The following is a 17,355-nucleotide window of genomic DNA, read 5'->3' as shown; positions in this document are numbered from 1 at the left end:
GGTCCCCCTCTTCCCTACAGCATCCTCAGAGGCTCTCACTTTCCTTAGGGTGTGTGTCCACAGTGGAATTTGTCAAGTTGAAGCAAACACCATACCCTTGTGAAAAAATATTCTCTTCTATGACCAACAACCCCCCTCCCTCCCCCAAAAAAAAAGGGAAGAAACCACTCACATCACATGCTTCAATTGCTCTGTAGTGTTTTGCTTGACAAAGTCGAGCACTACTGACATGGTCATTCTGTAAAAAAATTTACCCGAGGCAGTTCTGTTGTTACTTACAATCATATCGGATCAATGATTCTGGCAGCCCATTAGGTCGCAGCATCTTCTCCTTGGCTCCTTCTGTGTGCTTACTGACCTCCACTTGCATACTACCCAGCACAATACAGCAGAATGAGCAACCAAAAACTCTAAAGTTAGCACCTAGTCTGGGACAAGAACCGGCCAAATCACCACGACAGCAGATCGAGCGATCGGCCGAGTACCTTGCAAAGGAACTTGGACCAATCACCGACAGCCACGTCCCAACCCACTACCTTGAGTCGATTTCATAGATGCAAGCTGTTTTGATCAAATCTGACTTCATAGATGGATTCAGCATGGTTGCTTAATTAATAAGAATCTACCTTTGGATAATTTTTTTTTTTATGAAAAAATATGATTTCAAATCACAAAACCATGTGTTTTATCAGACGTTGATTTTTTAATTACCAAAAGATCCTGGTGATTCAAGTGTTGATCTTCACTAAACAGACAATGCATATCGCATCTAATGGAGCCCAATTTAATCAAAACAGCTAGAAACAATGAAATCCCAAAGAAGGGTACGAAGATAGGGATGACTTAAGGGATGCGTGGATCCGGAGACTCGAGCCACCATCCCTTGTGCAAGCAGCACGGCCCACCATAAAGGAACTGATGATGTCATCGCCACTGGCCACACTGTCAGCCGTTGATCAGCACAATGGATGGTGACGATGGCGTATCACCTGATCTGTTTTCCTACAAGGCCCTTTCTCAGGTCATAAATCAAACTGAGTTTTTAGGAGCAAGTACACCTGGCTGTCACATGAAACGTAACCAAGTGAACTCAAGGAAGTTCATGAAATTGGTCACAAGTTTTCATATACTCGGTCTCGTTTCACATGAAGCCAAACATAACTTTTCACACATCGGGACTCAGGCTGGTGTCAAGATAGGTGTCTGGCCATGCAATGTGAGCTACCCAGCCAAGCTAGTACTTGGTACCACTTAGCTCCACTAAAGCAGACAAGTCACCTAACTGCATGTACTTGGCTAAGTATATATAGTGCAAGCTAAATCAAGTTCCATCATACAAACATAAAATTGAACTCTGATCGAGCTTCCTTGGTCGATTCGAACTGCAGATTCATAATCTATTCGAATCGCAGATCCATCACATGACACCTCGCCCAAGCTGGTTTGAACCAAGTTGGCTGGTCCTTGTAAACAACTTACCCTATGAACTTGAGTATCTTCCCTGTCTCATCCTTAATGGGTGAAATGGTGAGGAGATTCCAGAAGGGAGTGCCATCCTTCTTGTAGTTGAGCAGGCGGCCACAGTAACTGGTTCCTGTTTGGAGGGCCGTTCTGATCTTTGCAACATCTTCTGGATCTGTTCCTGCTCCTTGGAGGAAGCGGCTGCCACACAGTTCATCCACAGGAGATGTGTCAGTGCTCTTAACCAATGCACCATATTTTCAAACCACATAGCTTCAAAACTTACTACTAATGTTTGGATTTGGAATCCCTTTCTACCAACTTTCTTTCACCTATAGCAAGGGGAAAACGGATTTTAATGGAATTTGGATTCCAATTCCACAAATCCAAACATACTTTAGAGGAGAAAAAAAAATGAGTACCAAAACTGGTTAGAACTGCAATGGATTGGATTTGGGGTTTCTTCTAACCGAGACAGAAATCCATACTGATGCAATGACTTGTGTGTGTGTATATATATATATGTGCATCTGGATCGAGTAGTTAACTCCGACCACTTGGATTCTAACCTTGACTTGAGTCTGCTTAGAATCAAGCTCTTATAAAAAAAGGACCTGATATATTTTGGGGTTTGGATCCAGGCATCCCGATGCCCATCCTGGACTTTGGCCATCCAGCCCGAACCCAACTCGAGCGACTACACTTTCAATTATATCCAAGGTTCTAAATGTTTATATTCTTTTGGATAATCCTAAATATTTATATGATGCAAATTATAATATCATTGTTTCAATGTCTATGATAAGTTGATATCGTACAATGCCTTTTTCACTTAATGGTGACGTTCTCATAATAGTCAGTTGCTAAGTTCGACTTATTTTCACAAAATCATTTGTATTTGCCAAAATTTTCATCCTTCAAAATAGCCAGACCATAGTAATTATATGAAACGACAAAATTTTCATTACTTAATAAAAATATATTGCATTTAAAGAGGTGGATGAAAAGGGGCATAAAAAAACGAGCTACAAGAAAATCAGCAAATAATATGTAGAGTTTAATTTCTTGGTTTTCTGTAAAACCAAGATATAGTACAGAACTATCATATTCAAATCCAAGAACCAACATGATTTGGACTCCAGATTCGACCATAATTGAATTTATATTACAGTTTTCTTTTCCTTTTAAGTGTCGTCCTTTGAGGGGGCGTTTGCATGTCACGGAAGGGCGTGCCGCGGCACCCCCTTCTATGGAAACCCCCCAGCGCCCCCCTCCCCGGGAGGCAGCATGTATTTTGGGCGGTTTCCGTTGTTTGATTCGTTACTGTGGGCCCCCGCAAAAACGCACGCGATGAGTTTCCACGAAAAACACCCATTTTCCGTGACACACAAACGTACCCTAAATGTTACTCTGAAAGAGTCCGTCATTCCTTTTTTCTTTGCATCATTTGGAAAAACTAAAATCGTTCCATAGTGTTATTGGGAAGACTGTCTCCGAAACCGGAAAACTCGGTTGCAAGCTTCATTCGATCAATCTGACTCCATAAACATTTAACACAGTTCATTTATTAGGAAACACACTTTGGATCGAGTGATTTTAATGCGAAATTTTGATTTTTTATTTTTATTGTGAAACTCTAATGAATTGTGAAACAATGATTTTTTAAGCTCTTGAAAAATTGCCCCGACAGCAGAATCGAACGATCTAAAGCATGTTTTTGACTAAACAAACCAAGTAGTTCATATCCATAGGGTTTGATCCAAAACCATGGAAATGTGAAAAAACGAGTTGTTTCTACCAGAAAGTAAGGTACAGTCCGGTAGCCAGTATTTCCTGTTTTAAACAGAGTTTTGCTAAGTATGGGCCGGATAATCCTGGATCTATACCTAAACCCAAACCCAAACCGAAACCCAAATAGAACAGTGTCCAGTTCAAAACCTGGTCGGACTCGGACCCACATCCAAATCCGTTCAAACCCCAGAAAATCGCAGTGACCAATCAAGTTGAAGACGGATAAATATTATTCCCTGCCCCCACGTGGCAGTTCACTGCCAGTACGGGTTTCTGTAGGGAGATCCCTGATCTCTGCAAGATCTCGATCTTTAAAGTCACCACTCACCAAAATACCGGACCATACAAAACACAGAAATTTGCCATGAGTGCAGTGATTTTCTGTGTTTTGTATTTTATATAGAAAATCGATGCAAGCTGTGATGATTTTCCATTTTTTTGTGTGGCCCGAGTACTTTGTAATGTACTCTGGCCCAATCACCTAGCCGCACCTAAAATTCCACCATTCTCTGCTTCTCACGCCGGCCAATTTGGATCTCAACACAAAGATCCTGTTTTCCGAAAACCTTTGCAGTTCCTTTCAAGAACTCTGAAGATCCCGAAACTCCCAGGAACAATCAGAAAAGCACCATCCATCCGACTCGGACGAGTCGATTCCCGATACGAAACGGAGAGAGAGAGAGAGAGAGAGAGAGAGAGAGAGAGAGAGAGAGAGAGAACGTACCAGTTGCGGCCGATGACCTCATTGGACGTGTATCCCGTCATCTTGAAGAAGCCGGCGCTGGCGTAGAGGATCGGATAGTCCGGCTTTGTGGCGTCCGAGACGACGAACGTCTGCTGGAAGGCGGAGAGCGCGTCCTTGAGGTCCCGGGACACCCTGGGCAGCCCCTTGCCGTTGCCGCCGCCGCCATCCGACTCCTCCGCCGACGAGCGGGTGGAGTTGGCCGAGTTCCTCTGCGACGACGGCCCCGCCGCCCTCGCCTCGTCCCCAGACTTCCTCACCGCCACCCCCTGCGGCTTCCCCGTCTCCTCGTCCGTCTTCAGCACCAGCCCCCACTCCGCCACCCTCCTCGCCATCCCCACCTCCGGCGACCCCTTTTCCTTCTGCCACACCTTGTCCAGCTCGTCCGTCCTCACCACAGTCCCGGTCTTCCACTCGTCCGAGACCTTCTTCCCACCGACGACGTTGGTCTCCTCCTTGATGGCCATCCACGCCCCGGGCTCCTCCTCCTCCCTGTGGGGACAGGAGTAGTCGGGAGACCATCTCGACGGGAAGGTCGTCCTCTGAGCCGGAGAAGACGTCGGTCGCGAGAAGGACGAAGGGTTGAACACCTCCAGAGAGCCGCGGGCGTCTCGTGGAAGTTGGGGTATGAGCGAGGTTGGCTCCGACCTGAAGACGGGTGCTGGCTGCACGGGCTGCCGTGGCAGCGGCGAGCCATCTGGATCAGAACGATCCGATTGATCCATTTTTTTGGTTGAATGCAGATAAGTGCAGTCTCTCTTTTTCTTCTGCAAGCCTTCCTGCGAGTCAGAGCCACAAGAAATAAATAAGGATGAGCCACCTTTTTTCTTACTTTTTGCGCAGCTAGAGGTTCTGTAATTCTTCAGTGTATGACGATGGGTGACCCCACACTCCTCCCACGGTTATTGTGGGTCGTCCGATTTCGGCGCCCATGGGTTGAGATGGCTGTCTCATTCACGATTTATGAGTGACAAGTCCATGGTAGGGATCCTATCTATGGGACAATTATAGGGTCAGATTTTTATTCTAGGGCATTGAATATATGTTACGTGGATCTCATATTATTGTAGTAAGAAGTTGACAAATTTGGTTTTTTACAATTGATTGTTATCACACCCGCCTGGGTCGCGCCCTTGAGTTGGGAAGCGGATCAGGTCATGCTGAAAATGAGCGTTTTTGCTCATGCTGACACCGTGGCCATCCGATTTGCATTTTAAAAAGCTCAAAAGTCAACAAACCCACGTGGCATTCATCCAAAATGCAAACAGACGGTCACGATGTCCGCACGAGCAAAAACGCTCATGTTCAGCATGACCTGCGCCCCCTTGAGTTGTAGCAGGTCTTGGGAGAAGGTGCTGACCCCTTCCTCCCAGGTTCGATTCTCACTGTAGGCGACTTTAGCTGATGGGCTCCACAAGGGCTTAGGTGTTGGTGACCCCACTCAGGGGTTTATCTTGCAAGACGGCAGGCCCATTAAGTGACCCAGTTCTCGGTGAGGGTGGGTCGTCATAAAAAATTATATATAAATAAAAAAGACAATTGATTGTTATATTTTCAAATATCAAAAATAACCTTGGGTGTTACTCCCAACTCACTCACTCAGACTTGTAGTGAAGTGGCGTGGAAGAGCAACGTGGAAAAAGAATCTAGTAATTCAGATCGGATCTAGCTTAAAACGGTCCACTAGTCTCTTGCCATTCTTTTATATTGGTTCCATGAAGGATAGATTATCCACATTACTGTGATTACCAATACAAGCATTTAAGAACTACTCTTTAAGAGGAAAAACAAAGTGTTGGAAAATACTTGAAGGGCAGTAGCTATGTCGTTTTTAGATACTTTTGGTAATTTGGATCTCAATGAGATTCATGCTACCTCGTCTCACTTCTTAAAGAACCGGTACCTTACAATGCCATTAGGAGCAAAGTCCGATTCATGTCCCTTTCCCCAATTAGACTGTCCATGTTGTCGGTAGGACATGCATGGTGACCACTACTCTCGAACTATGGGTACAACCTACCATTTAGGCCGTCCATGGGCACCAATCATGATGATTGGCACTTAGCCAACCATGTTACAATACAGTGTCTCCCTCACTAGATCCAAGTGAAGGAAACTACAAAAAACTCATGACTAGAGAACTCATTGTTGATACAGAGTCATCTTCCACCATCCATACCCGAGAAAAGAGCTGTAGATACTAAAACCATATAAAACTAGAGATGATATTTGTAAAGAATTCATATTATGTATGTCACAGGGACACGCCATTTTTGGCTGTGGGTTCATGATGACACGAGTGGACATGTTCAGACACACTGACACATACGGCATTATTTTAATATCTTTAAATAATATTTTATTTTTATTTCAATAAAAAACTATTTTTAATATTAAAATATTCAAAAATGTTTTTTACTGATTAAAAATTTTAAAAACTCTGTGTCATCGTGTCCCAGTTTTGAACAATTTTTTGAACTTTCAAGTGGAATCAGAATGTCCGCGTCCTTGAGTCCACGAATCACTGTGACATACCATTATATGGAGAGAGAGAGACAGAGAGAGAGGTGAGAATGAAAGGAGTGGAAGGCAGTCTTGTTTCCATAATGGCCTCAAAACTGATATTTGGAGAAACACTATCACCATGAGCAAATTCTTAGGATGATCGTATTTTAGTCGCACATCTCGGATCTCGAGTGATCGAGAAACTTGTATAGGCCCCATCACTCTCACGGTTCTCAAGTGACATGTGCCGTGGGATGATCGGTAATATTCAACATGACACTAATCTGGCCTCAAGTAAAACCCTAGCCCCGGTGGTCCAACTCCAAACACTCCACTCCAGCAACAAAACAAGGACTTCGGCTCCCTGACGATCAGGCTAGGGAGAACTAGAGCTGGTAATCAAGCTGAACAAGACAAGCTTCAAGTGCTCAAGATCCACTCATTCTTGTGGCGAGTCGAGACTAGTTCGTGCTTATAATCATCCTGATTTAAACGAGCTGAGTTTGAACTAACTTTATTATAAAAAAAATACATTACTTGCTGAGCATATTTTACGAGTTTGAACAAGATCTTTATGAGCCATGAGCAGCTCGGCTTGTTTCCCAGCCCAAGGGAGAACGGCCCGACGATCTATATGGGTCGGATCGCAGTCTACCTAATAACCCACTCCCCAAGGGCATTCCTATCATTCTGAAAAAAAAAATCAACAGGCCTGCTGAAACCCAGTTTAACGTTAAAAATCGCTTCCAAATTCAGGAATATTTTCATTTTCCCATTAGCGCCTGCGTTTCGTTCGGGGCAGTGAATTCCGCGGAAGTTGCTTTCCACCCAGCGGGCAATTCCACGGGATTTCCCCTCTCCCCCCACCCCCACCCCAACCAAAAAAAAAACTGATCATCGAAAGACCGAACTACGTGCTTCTTGAGAGACGCAACGCCGTCGAGAACTCGCTGCATGCTAGATCTATTCCCCACAATAGACGTTCGCAAACCGAACCAATATTTAATCTTGTTGAAGCATAATTAAAATCATTCGCACGCAAAAATCAAGGCCAAATATATTGGGAAAAAAAATTAACATTTCTTCTGTTTTTTTTTTTTCTGACCTCATTTGTGCACATAACAGAAGTTTCCAACCTTGAGAAATTAACAGAAGTTAGGCTTCTCCTCGCTCCATCAGTAATGAAGTACGCTTAACAACAAAACCACGACTTAAGAAAGGGAAAACCAAAAATGGAAAAAATACCAATGATCCACGAAAGAAAGCTTCGAGATGATCGCTGAGCTTCAAATCGAACAAAACACTCAAATACAGCGAGGTTTTCCCCCAAAAAAAAAGACCGAGAAATGAATCAGAAACTCTGGTTCCACGTATATGCGCGCAACAGAGTTGAAAAAACAAAAAGAAAATAAAATAAAATCAGAATAGGAAAAGAAAATCTCTAAATTTCAGCAAAAAAACTCAACATGCTAAACCTAACAATTACACTGAAGGCTTCTCCGAACTAAGAACGCCGTTCATCGAACCAAAAAAACCCTTAAATTCGACGTAAAATCCCCAATCGACGAACAAATAAACCATCAAACGTCACAAGCAAGAAAAATCACAAAAAAAAGAAGGAAGAAGAACCAGAATTCGTAGATCAAACCAAAGATCCGCAAGAAAAAAGTCGAAAAGGAAAGAAAAGAAGAGGATTCGACAGGGGAAGAGCAAGATTATACCTTTTCTCCTCCTCTGCCGCAGCGCTCTGCTTCTCTCGGGACTAATGCTGGCGGCGAATCTTAAGGATCGATTGCTCTCTCAGAGTGATAGAGAAAGGAACGTATCGGATAGAATCTAGATGGAGTTTATAGAGAATGAGAATGAGAGAGCTCACTGGAACGCTCTACTGGAGTGAAAACAAGCACATGACAGACCCATGCCTCACTCTGCAGCGTCCAGCAAGGACCACGAGAGGTAAATAGGTTTTTTGGGAACTCGGATTTATCCGCGATGTCCGTGGCGGTAAAAAGTTCTCTTCGGCGCTTCTCCAGGTAAATAATTGGACATCGCAAAACCGAAAGGGGAAGGAGAACGAGAAGATGAAACCGTCTCTGAAAATCTGAACGTGGGTTGTTGTTGTATGATGAATGTGGAGGGAAGCAAGTGGAACGCATCTTGGACAGAACGAAAATTACGAAAATTTCCTTTATGATCCCAACACTTTTATCTGGAAACCTCTGTAAAAAATGAAAAAAAAAAATTAAAACTTGAAAAATGCTTGGAACGAAAAAATTGTCAAAATAAAATTTGATGTCTTCCCGGATATTTACATCCCTAATCGAAATAATAATATCGCAATAGTTTAAAAAACCAAACATTTAAAATGCTTCATAAAATCGATAAGTCTATGGTGCAAATGTGCTTACAGTGTCAATGAGTGGAAAGTAATAGGCACAAATTGTTTTTACTAAACCTAACCCTACAGATGTGTTCAGCTTAGCCAATTTGTTAATGTTCAACCCTTCGTTGATATTTTAATCACTAATAAACCCCCGCCAAAGAGACCATGTAAATCAAATTTGTATGCTTAGATTTATGGAAAGTTATTGTTTTGTACAGTAAATATGATGCATTTTTCAAAAAAATGCCTCACAATTTTTATTATTCTTCTCATGTCTAAAATCACAAATATCTAGTTTTAAAATAACTTTTTTTATCTGGAAGATAGATTGTTCGGTTGTTCCAGTATGCGAAGTATGCATCTATTATGATTTTGGAGCTTAAAAATGTGAACCTCAAAAGGGTTTTTGACTCTGATTCAAAATAAAAAAAAATTATACCCTTATGTCTCAGCTTTTCAACGATAATAAAAATGCAGGTTTTGGATGTCGGAGTGAAAAAATATAGACTTGAGAACGACTATTCTACAAAAAATATATATGCAATTTTTACATATATTTTTCATGATTTTCTTTTAAATATATGTGGAGTTCCTCCTATATATGCAATTTTCTCCTAAATGTATATGATTTTCTCTTATACATGTGATTTTTTTCATATATATATATATATATATTTATAAAATTTCTCTTAAATATATATAATTTTCTTCTTTATATGTGATTTTTTTCTTAAATATATATGATTTTTATGAACGAAAAATTGTATATATAAGAAAAACTCCATGTAAATTTAAGAGAAAATCACATATATAAAAAAAACTCCACATATATTTATGAGAAAATCATATATATATATATATATGTGTGTGTTGCATGTCTGCACAAAACCTTTTTTTTTTTTTTGGTTTGCCGAGTGGTGCAACATTGATTTTGTCCCATTCCAGAACCATTGGTGTAAAAGCTGTCATGGTGAGGACAGTATTTTGCTATTGTGCCAGGACTCCAAAGCCATTGACTCGCGTATGTGTGTCAGAAGAAATGCTTGTTTAGTGTAAGTTTTAGCCTAGCCTGGTCTGGGTCTGAGACCAGACCCCTGAGAGGAATAGGGTTAGGGATGTAAACCGTTTGGATTCAGACTGAATGTGTCCAATACTAGATCTGACTAGTTGGATGTTGGCTAAACTAATTCAGATTCAGATTTGAATCCAGATGGTGAAAAGCTAATACCATATTGACATTTTTACATGCAATCGGATTCAAATATCCATCAACCGTTTGATTCAGTCGCAAAAAATAAAATCCATGTCGGCATTTGATTATAATGGGGTATGGTTTTGGCTTGCCAGATCCTAGCTACTAGACGGAATTGGTTTTGGTTGTACATCGGACAAAATCCAATCCCTTGATATCCCTAGATTGGTTGCTGGACCGGCCAACAGGGTGTGCTCGAGCTCAATCTTGAGGGACTCATGATTCTATTGAATCTTGTCGAGCCACTTGGGCTGAGTCTGTCAATGCTGGGCTTGGATTCTACGCACCGTCATTCAATTAGGAGTCACTCGGTTCGATTTTATAACTCGGAGTCACTGAGTCTGTCAATGCTGAGCTTGGCCCCAGTTAGGGTTAGTTCTTGCCATTCTCTAATAAGCCAGACGTCTACTGATGCTTGAGGTAGATTCGTTTGCCTCAGCTCAATATTTGAGTTGTAGAACACAATTAACTAAGTTGAATCAGAGGAATTGCATACTGCCCAGGTTCGTCATCAACATATATCAACTTTGCAAACTTGCATTTAAAACACATCTTTTTATAATCTGTGAAAACGTCCTCAACCATTGTCTGGCCACCCGGTTGGTAAACCGTTGAGGTCTCCCCATCTTAAACTTTGCAGTAAGGGATGCCACCTGTGGGTTTCGAACTTGTGCAACATTCAAAAATCATCCCTATAGCAGATGGGTGAAGCCCTGTAGGCAAGTAAAACACATCTTTTTACTTTACAAAGTCGCGCGCACAAGATATTTTTGTGCATAGCCTACTACAATAACTAGGGATGACAGTGGGGCGGGGGACAAGGTCTCTACCCCCGCCCCACCTCAAGATTTTATCCTCCACCCCCGCCTCCATCCCGGGCGGGGAATGGATTTTATCCTCCATCCCTGCCTTCATCCCCGTTTCATGTCCTCCATCCCCGGTTCAAACGGGGATGAGGCGGGGCGGGGCGGGAATATTGCGGGGAAAAGTGGTCGGGACGGGGCGGGGCGGGGAAAAGTGCACGTCCATCCCTACCTCCACACCCGGACGGGGATGGATTTTAACCTTCGTCCCCACTTCCATCCCCGTTTCATCCCCGGTCGAAACGGGGCGAGGCGGGGCCTCGCTTTCCCCCGGTCCACTGCCATCCCTAACAATAACCAGGGTTGAATGAGATAGCTGGATGGTTAGGTTGCACTATAATAACTGAGGGTACTAAGTTTGAACCCCGGTTATCTCTTAGCTCGCTTATTGCAAAAAAAAATTTTTTTGCACTAATCCCACCATTTTCATTTGAGTGCATGAAATGGAAACCTTGCAAATGGTGCCCCAAGTAGAAAAGGGAGTCCATGAACTTGGTCATGTCTCAGTTGAGGGCCCATGGGGTTGCCCTTGGAGACAAACTAGAACAGCTATGTTTTCCAGGCAATACGCAAACTCCCAAAACAACATTCATGGAAGTAAGTGTTTCTGCTCCTTTCGTTGGCTTCCAAGTTGGCTATTGAGACATTACCTCAGTTCAAGCCGTAGGGTATTCCAACGAGGCCCCTTTGTCCTTTAGTTAGGAACTGTCCCTATCTTATCTCTTAGAACATGGTGCCGTCGCACATTGAGTTCAATGACAAACTTCGAGTTTTGTCACTCAATTTCCAAAAACTGGGTTCTCTTTAGTGTTTGTGTGTGTGTGCAAGTGTTCACGCTTTTGCGTGTATGCTGTGTCCATGCATGTGTTTGTTCACTCATGTATGTGTGTTTGCATGCATTAATCCATGCTCTAATTAATTTACTCAATTTTTCATATAGCTGCTTGAAAACTAGAAGATAAGATTGGAGTTAATGCAATTGGTAAAAAAGTTGGTCAAACTGTCATGGTGGACGTTTGGAAACTGGTAGTTGGGATAAGTGTTTATGTATTTGGAATGGGAATTGAGGTATTCTTTCCTTTGTACTCTAAAAAATGGAATTGACAGGTGGTAGCTGTCAAATCTATGATTTGACAGCTGTTACTATTTTCAAATGCCTAATCTCAATCCAACTACCAGTTTTCAAATGGAGGCGCTACTTTGTGTGCCTACAACATTGATTATTGCTTGCATGTCAACTACATTAGAACCCGATTGTTGATGCCGATGGGTATCCATTACCTGATTGAAAATTAGTATAAATATGGATAGGATTGTAAACGGATCAGGTTTGAGTTAAGCCAAGCCAAGTAACTCAAATTTGGGCCCACCAAAGCAGGAATTTGCTTTTACTCATCCCCCGTCTTTATACCCCTCTTAAAACTTATAATGCAAGTTGTTTTGATCGAATCTGACCACATAGATGAAATCAATTCGGTCAATTTAAAATGAATCAACCCTTAGATAGTATTTTTATTTTAAATATAATTTTTAAATCACAAAATTTTGTGTTTTGTCAACCATCAATTGTTGAACTGCCAAAAATCCTACATGAAAATCAGATTTAGGCAATTTATATGTCAATCTTCACTAAATGGATGAATCACATCTATGGACTCTGATTTGATCAAAACTACTCACATCAATTAAGTCTCAATGAGGGGTATAAAGATAGGGATGACATAAGTGATGAGTGAAACCGATTTGCTGAAACTAGGGTCAAATACGCTTATAGGTTTCATGCACTTTTAGCCATGAAGTGGATTTAGCCCGGGCTTTAATTTCGTTTACATGTAAAATTTTAAAAGCTTTCAATAATTGTGATCTTTATTTTGTGTATGTGTGTGTCATTCGACGCAATTAGCATTTGTAGGGTAAGTCCTAGGAATAGTTACTCAATACATCTCGCAACCAAAATTTTTTATCATGTCCATGTACTTGTGGGTGATGCATATTGTGTATACTTAGATACCTAATTTTTTACTATGCCTAATTGATAACATCATTGGAAAGTATTTTCTCAAGTTCTAACGCGAAAAACCCAAAAACTAGTCATTTTCTACTTTAATTTAGGGAAAATCCTAAAAAAAGTCAAGTATTATCCTTAGAATCTTAAGAAAATCTCACCAAATATAAAAAATACCCAAAATAAAATAAATTCCTTAATTTTTAGGCAATAAAATAAATTCCTTAATTTTATGTTGTTGCCACGCTATCTGTGCACAGGCTTTTGCTTTTGCAGCTACTTTCTGTTCTTTACTACTTTCTGTCTTTTCTGCTTACTACCTTTATTTTACTGTCGTGCTTCAGTGCACAAGCTTGCTTTTGCATTTACTATTTCTATATTTGCTTTGTCGGCGCGCTTTAGTGCACAGGCTATTGCTTTCGCATTATTGCTCTTTGTCTTTTCTTGCCGCCGCACTCAGCACACAGACTTACATTTTTGGTACTTGTGACTCCTTAAATGCAAGTCTCACTGGGCATACAGGAGCGTGTACCATTTTCGCTCTTTTTAAAGAGACACGAATTTGCATACAAGCGCTTTAGTCTCGAGAAGAGGTTTTCTTGCATGGATTCCAACTTCTCGAGTACGCAGTCTTGCAAAGCAAAGCTAGAAATTTTTGTTGGTTGTGAATTGGCAACTAGTTTTTCCCCAAGTGAGTGCACTTGGAAGAAGTGTTTCTGATCCATGGCGATCCGAAATTATCCAAGTTGTTTTCTGTTTTGCAAGACTATGCATGTCAAATTTGAATTATTTACATTATGTCCTTGTGAAACTCTGAGATGGGTTATCCTTTGAGAAACCCATGCCCCTATCATCGTAGTCATACTTTTAGACAAGTACGGTATGTTTGTACTATGATGAGTAGAATGAGAGGTCTGTGGTAATCTCGAAGTATGCGAATGGCACATTGTGGAAATCATTTACAAAGATGTTTCACCTTCACAGGCAAGATGCTCGTATTGGTTTAAAGGACCAAAGCATGTCAAATGTAAATTAAAATGATTATATTATTTCTTTCATAACACATTAAAGTTGCGGGTTTTCTTTTAGAAACTCATACTCCTCTCATTGTAGCCATACTTTTAGACAGATACAATATGTTTTTACTACGATGATTGGATGAGAGGTTTATGGTAACTTCACAACATGCAAAGAAGCAATAATGAAATGAAAATCATATAAATGGTGATGATTCACCTTCATGGGCAAGATGCTCGAGTGGATTGAAAGACCATAATATGTAGAATAGATCGTTAGTTAAATAAAACCAGATGCACTCATTCGCCCGCTATTTTCCGTCAAGGAAGATGATGTGATAGAACCAAAATTCTGATGGATAGGTTGTTAACACTCACCTCTCGGGCAAATGGCTTGGTATCTCCAGTCATCGGAGTTAGGGGACGATACTACCAAAATTTATCCTAGGTGGTAGATATCATAGACTTCTGCAGAAGTTGGATGCAGCCTTTAAGGAATTCTCTCTCGGTAACTGGCCGTCTCCTTAGGAGCGGACTCAGCTAGCTACCTCGGGTATTGAAAATACATAGCATAATAAACCCCTTGATTAGTCTCAATTGTTTCTACATTTCGTGCCTTGTGCATACCCACAGTCTAGCTAATATCGAGACAAAAGTTATCATACTCACATTACTATTGAATCTAGATTTGTTAATGTTAACTTAAAATTGAATTGCGTATTATGAATAAATTTGATGCATATGTTAGATTTATTCACAATACTTGTGGTTGAGCCTCTTATGTTAATTAACTGTTTATCGATGTTAATTAACTGCTTATAGCTTGTAACTATGAATTGCTTACCTTGTGATAGTTAACTGCTTATTTGCTTGTGTAATCAATTGCTCATGCTAGTTATAGCTTATTACTTGTTAAAATTGCTTAACATGTTAGAATAGCATGTGTTGCTTAATTTTGCTCTATATTATTCTACTTGTGCACCTACCAGTTTTTCATAAAACTGTCTCATTTTATGGGTACAAGTGATGATTAGGTTTACGAGATGGGCGATGACACGATTCCAAGATGACTTCAAGATCCCACTGTTTCTGATAATGTTTCGCGTTTAGGATACATTTTGAAGTTTTGCATTTTGTATAAGGGTTTCTTCAGAAAATCTTATTTTTTATATAAAATCTTTATTTTTCTTTTAATGCATATAGTTTTCTGAATGTTTTGCAAAGATTCAATTCAGTGTGAAATAGAGGTTTTTACGCTAAGCCCAAGGTTGTAGACTTTTGTCTTTTCTTTTCTAAGAATTGTTTCCTCTGATTCAAAAACTTTGAAAAATAAAAGATTTTCTAGTCTATTTCAAATATTTTAAAAGATTTACAAGTTTGAAATTTTGGGGCATTACATCCAATCCCATGGATGACAAACAAGATTGTCATCCAGTATATTAGACAACAATCAAGTTTGCCATCCAGCCCCTTGGAGAGCAAACCAATTTGCCATCCATTCTTTATGATGACAAACAAATTGTCATTTGTTCCGAGGATGACAATTTGCTTTATCGTTCATCTCATCGAACATAGTGATAAGCCTTAGAGATGTGTGTCCCAATCATATTCAAACTCCTCCTGCTAGTTTTCAAATTGGATTCTTCTTGGATGAGCTCTATCCCACTTTGAAATAAACACAAATCTATTTGGGTTGGATTCGAATCCAGAAAGCCTTCGATCTATATCTCATTCATGATTCTTATAAATAAAGGTTGACCCCTAGAACCATATCATCTGAACATTCTGTATCTGAGTGTTGGCCCTAGAGATAGCAAGTCATAACCTTACCCTAAATCTGCCCCTCTCTCGATCCCTAAACAACTATACCCTATGTGAAGGTACTGCTAATCAGAAAAAGCCAGTAAAAGCCTGAAAGGCAAATGAACCCTAGAGTCTGAAAAAGTTGATTTTCATATCAATATGTTCATTTATTTATTTTAGTTTCTATATTCAATCTGTTTCATCAGTGCTCATACGCATTTCATTTGATTTGCATATTACATTTCATGGGGAGTTGGAATCTCCAGTCTGAATCTTCTCATTGAAAAGCTTCAAACTTCAAATGTTGAAACCTACTCCTACTTTACCTTCTCGCAAAGAAAGACGATAGAGGCTTGAAACAGATGTCTCGTATCTTTTAAACGAATTTGAAAAGGGTTTTGCAAAATTCAAGTGAGTCCATTTTATTTTACCATAAAATTTTTGTTAGCAATTTTTGGCAATCATGGTGGAATTCTATATTTTGTGATTTTTCGTAGTTAGAAGTGGGTCTTAACGAAGCAAACACCAACGAAATTCTAGCATTCTTGGTTCAGATGACAAACAATCTTTCCAGTTTAGATCTTTGTTGTTTGTAGTCTCTGTTGTCCGAAAAGACTGTTGTATGTAGAGCCTTTGGTCTGCAGACCCAAAATACATAGAGTTGGCCATATGTAAACCCCCGATCTATAGGGTTTGTCATTTATAAACCCCTAATCTACAAAGACTTCCATTCGTAGAGTCAGTTGTTCGCAGAGCCAAGATCTGCAGGGTTTGTCATTTATAAACCCCTAATATGCAAGGTATGTCATTTGTAAACCCCCGTTTTGTAGTGTTTGCTATCTGTTGACCCTAATTTGTAAGTTTGTCATTCACTGTTTTGCTGTCCATAGGCATTGTTGTTTGTAGGAATTGTCATTTGTAGGAATTATCGTCTATTGTGAAATAGTGAAAATCTCAATTAGCTTTATATGGCTGCCTCAATTGCTTTTTGAAGAGGTTTTGTTTTGGTTTTTTAATCCCGAATATAGGTCTTTTTGTATTAAGTGCATGCATGAATATTAGATTTAGGTTTTATCATATTTTAAAAATACTTGCTATAGAGAATTCATGTCACTTGGAAAATAGGAAAATACAACCTCTAATAAGTTGGGGTTCTGATTGAAACCTTGTTTAATTCGTTGTGTACTTTTTGTATTTTTATTACTTCTTTTTTTAAGATCAGAGCCCCTCTTTTATTTGGATTTTCAAAAATCTCATGTTTTATCGGATCTTGAGATCCTTCCACCAGTACCTTTAAATTATTAGCTTGGGTACATCAGTGGTGGTACCTTAAAGTTAAATAATCTTTACGTCAATACTTTTAAGTTGTTAGCTTGGGTATATCGACAATAGACCCATGATGGATCCCTGAAGAGACCTCATAGATCCATTGAGTGATTTTTAAGAGGAAACTAAGGTACCCATTGTTTTTTAAAACCTCATGTTACATGTTTTGGCCTCAGTTTGAACCATTATTTGTGGTATCATGAATGTC

General features: G+C 40.1%; 1 protein-coding gene across 2 annotated transcripts in view; it reads right to left on the bottom strand.

Annotated features, from left to right (window-relative positions):
- Nucleotides 1–8,431, bottom strand: part of LOC149821225 (phototropin-1A-like) — a 93,825-nt gene extending 85,394 nt beyond the window's left edge. The window contains exons 1-4 of one of the 2 annotated variants that reach the window (XM_089983126.1): nt 8,221–8,431; nt 3,977–4,773; nt 1,480–1,662; nt 280–371 (exon numbers count right to left, since the gene is read on the bottom strand). In XM_089983126.1, coding sequence (XP_089839252.1) covers nt 280–371; nt 1,480–1,662; nt 3,977–4,719 — 1,018 coding nt within the window. In that variant the 5' untranslated portion in view covers nt 4,720–4,773; nt 8,221–8,431. Of the gene's footprint in view, nt 1–279; nt 372–1,479; nt 1,663–3,976; nt 4,973–8,220 lie in introns of those variants that run through there. The other variant, XM_089983125.1, reaches the window with a different exon arrangement.
- Nucleotides 8,432–17,355: the final 8,924 nt, after the last annotated feature.

Source organism: Nuphar pumila, chromosome 12, assembly GCF_984573655.1.
Source record: "Nuphar pumila chromosome 12, dmNupPumi1.hap1.1, whole genome shotgun sequence".
Taxonomy (NCBI): Eukaryota; Viridiplantae; Streptophyta; class Magnoliopsida; order Nymphaeales; family Nymphaeaceae; genus Nuphar; species Nuphar pumila.
The sequence above is the reverse complement of the archived record's forward strand: the minus strand, read 5'-3'. Positions and strand labels throughout refer to the sequence as shown.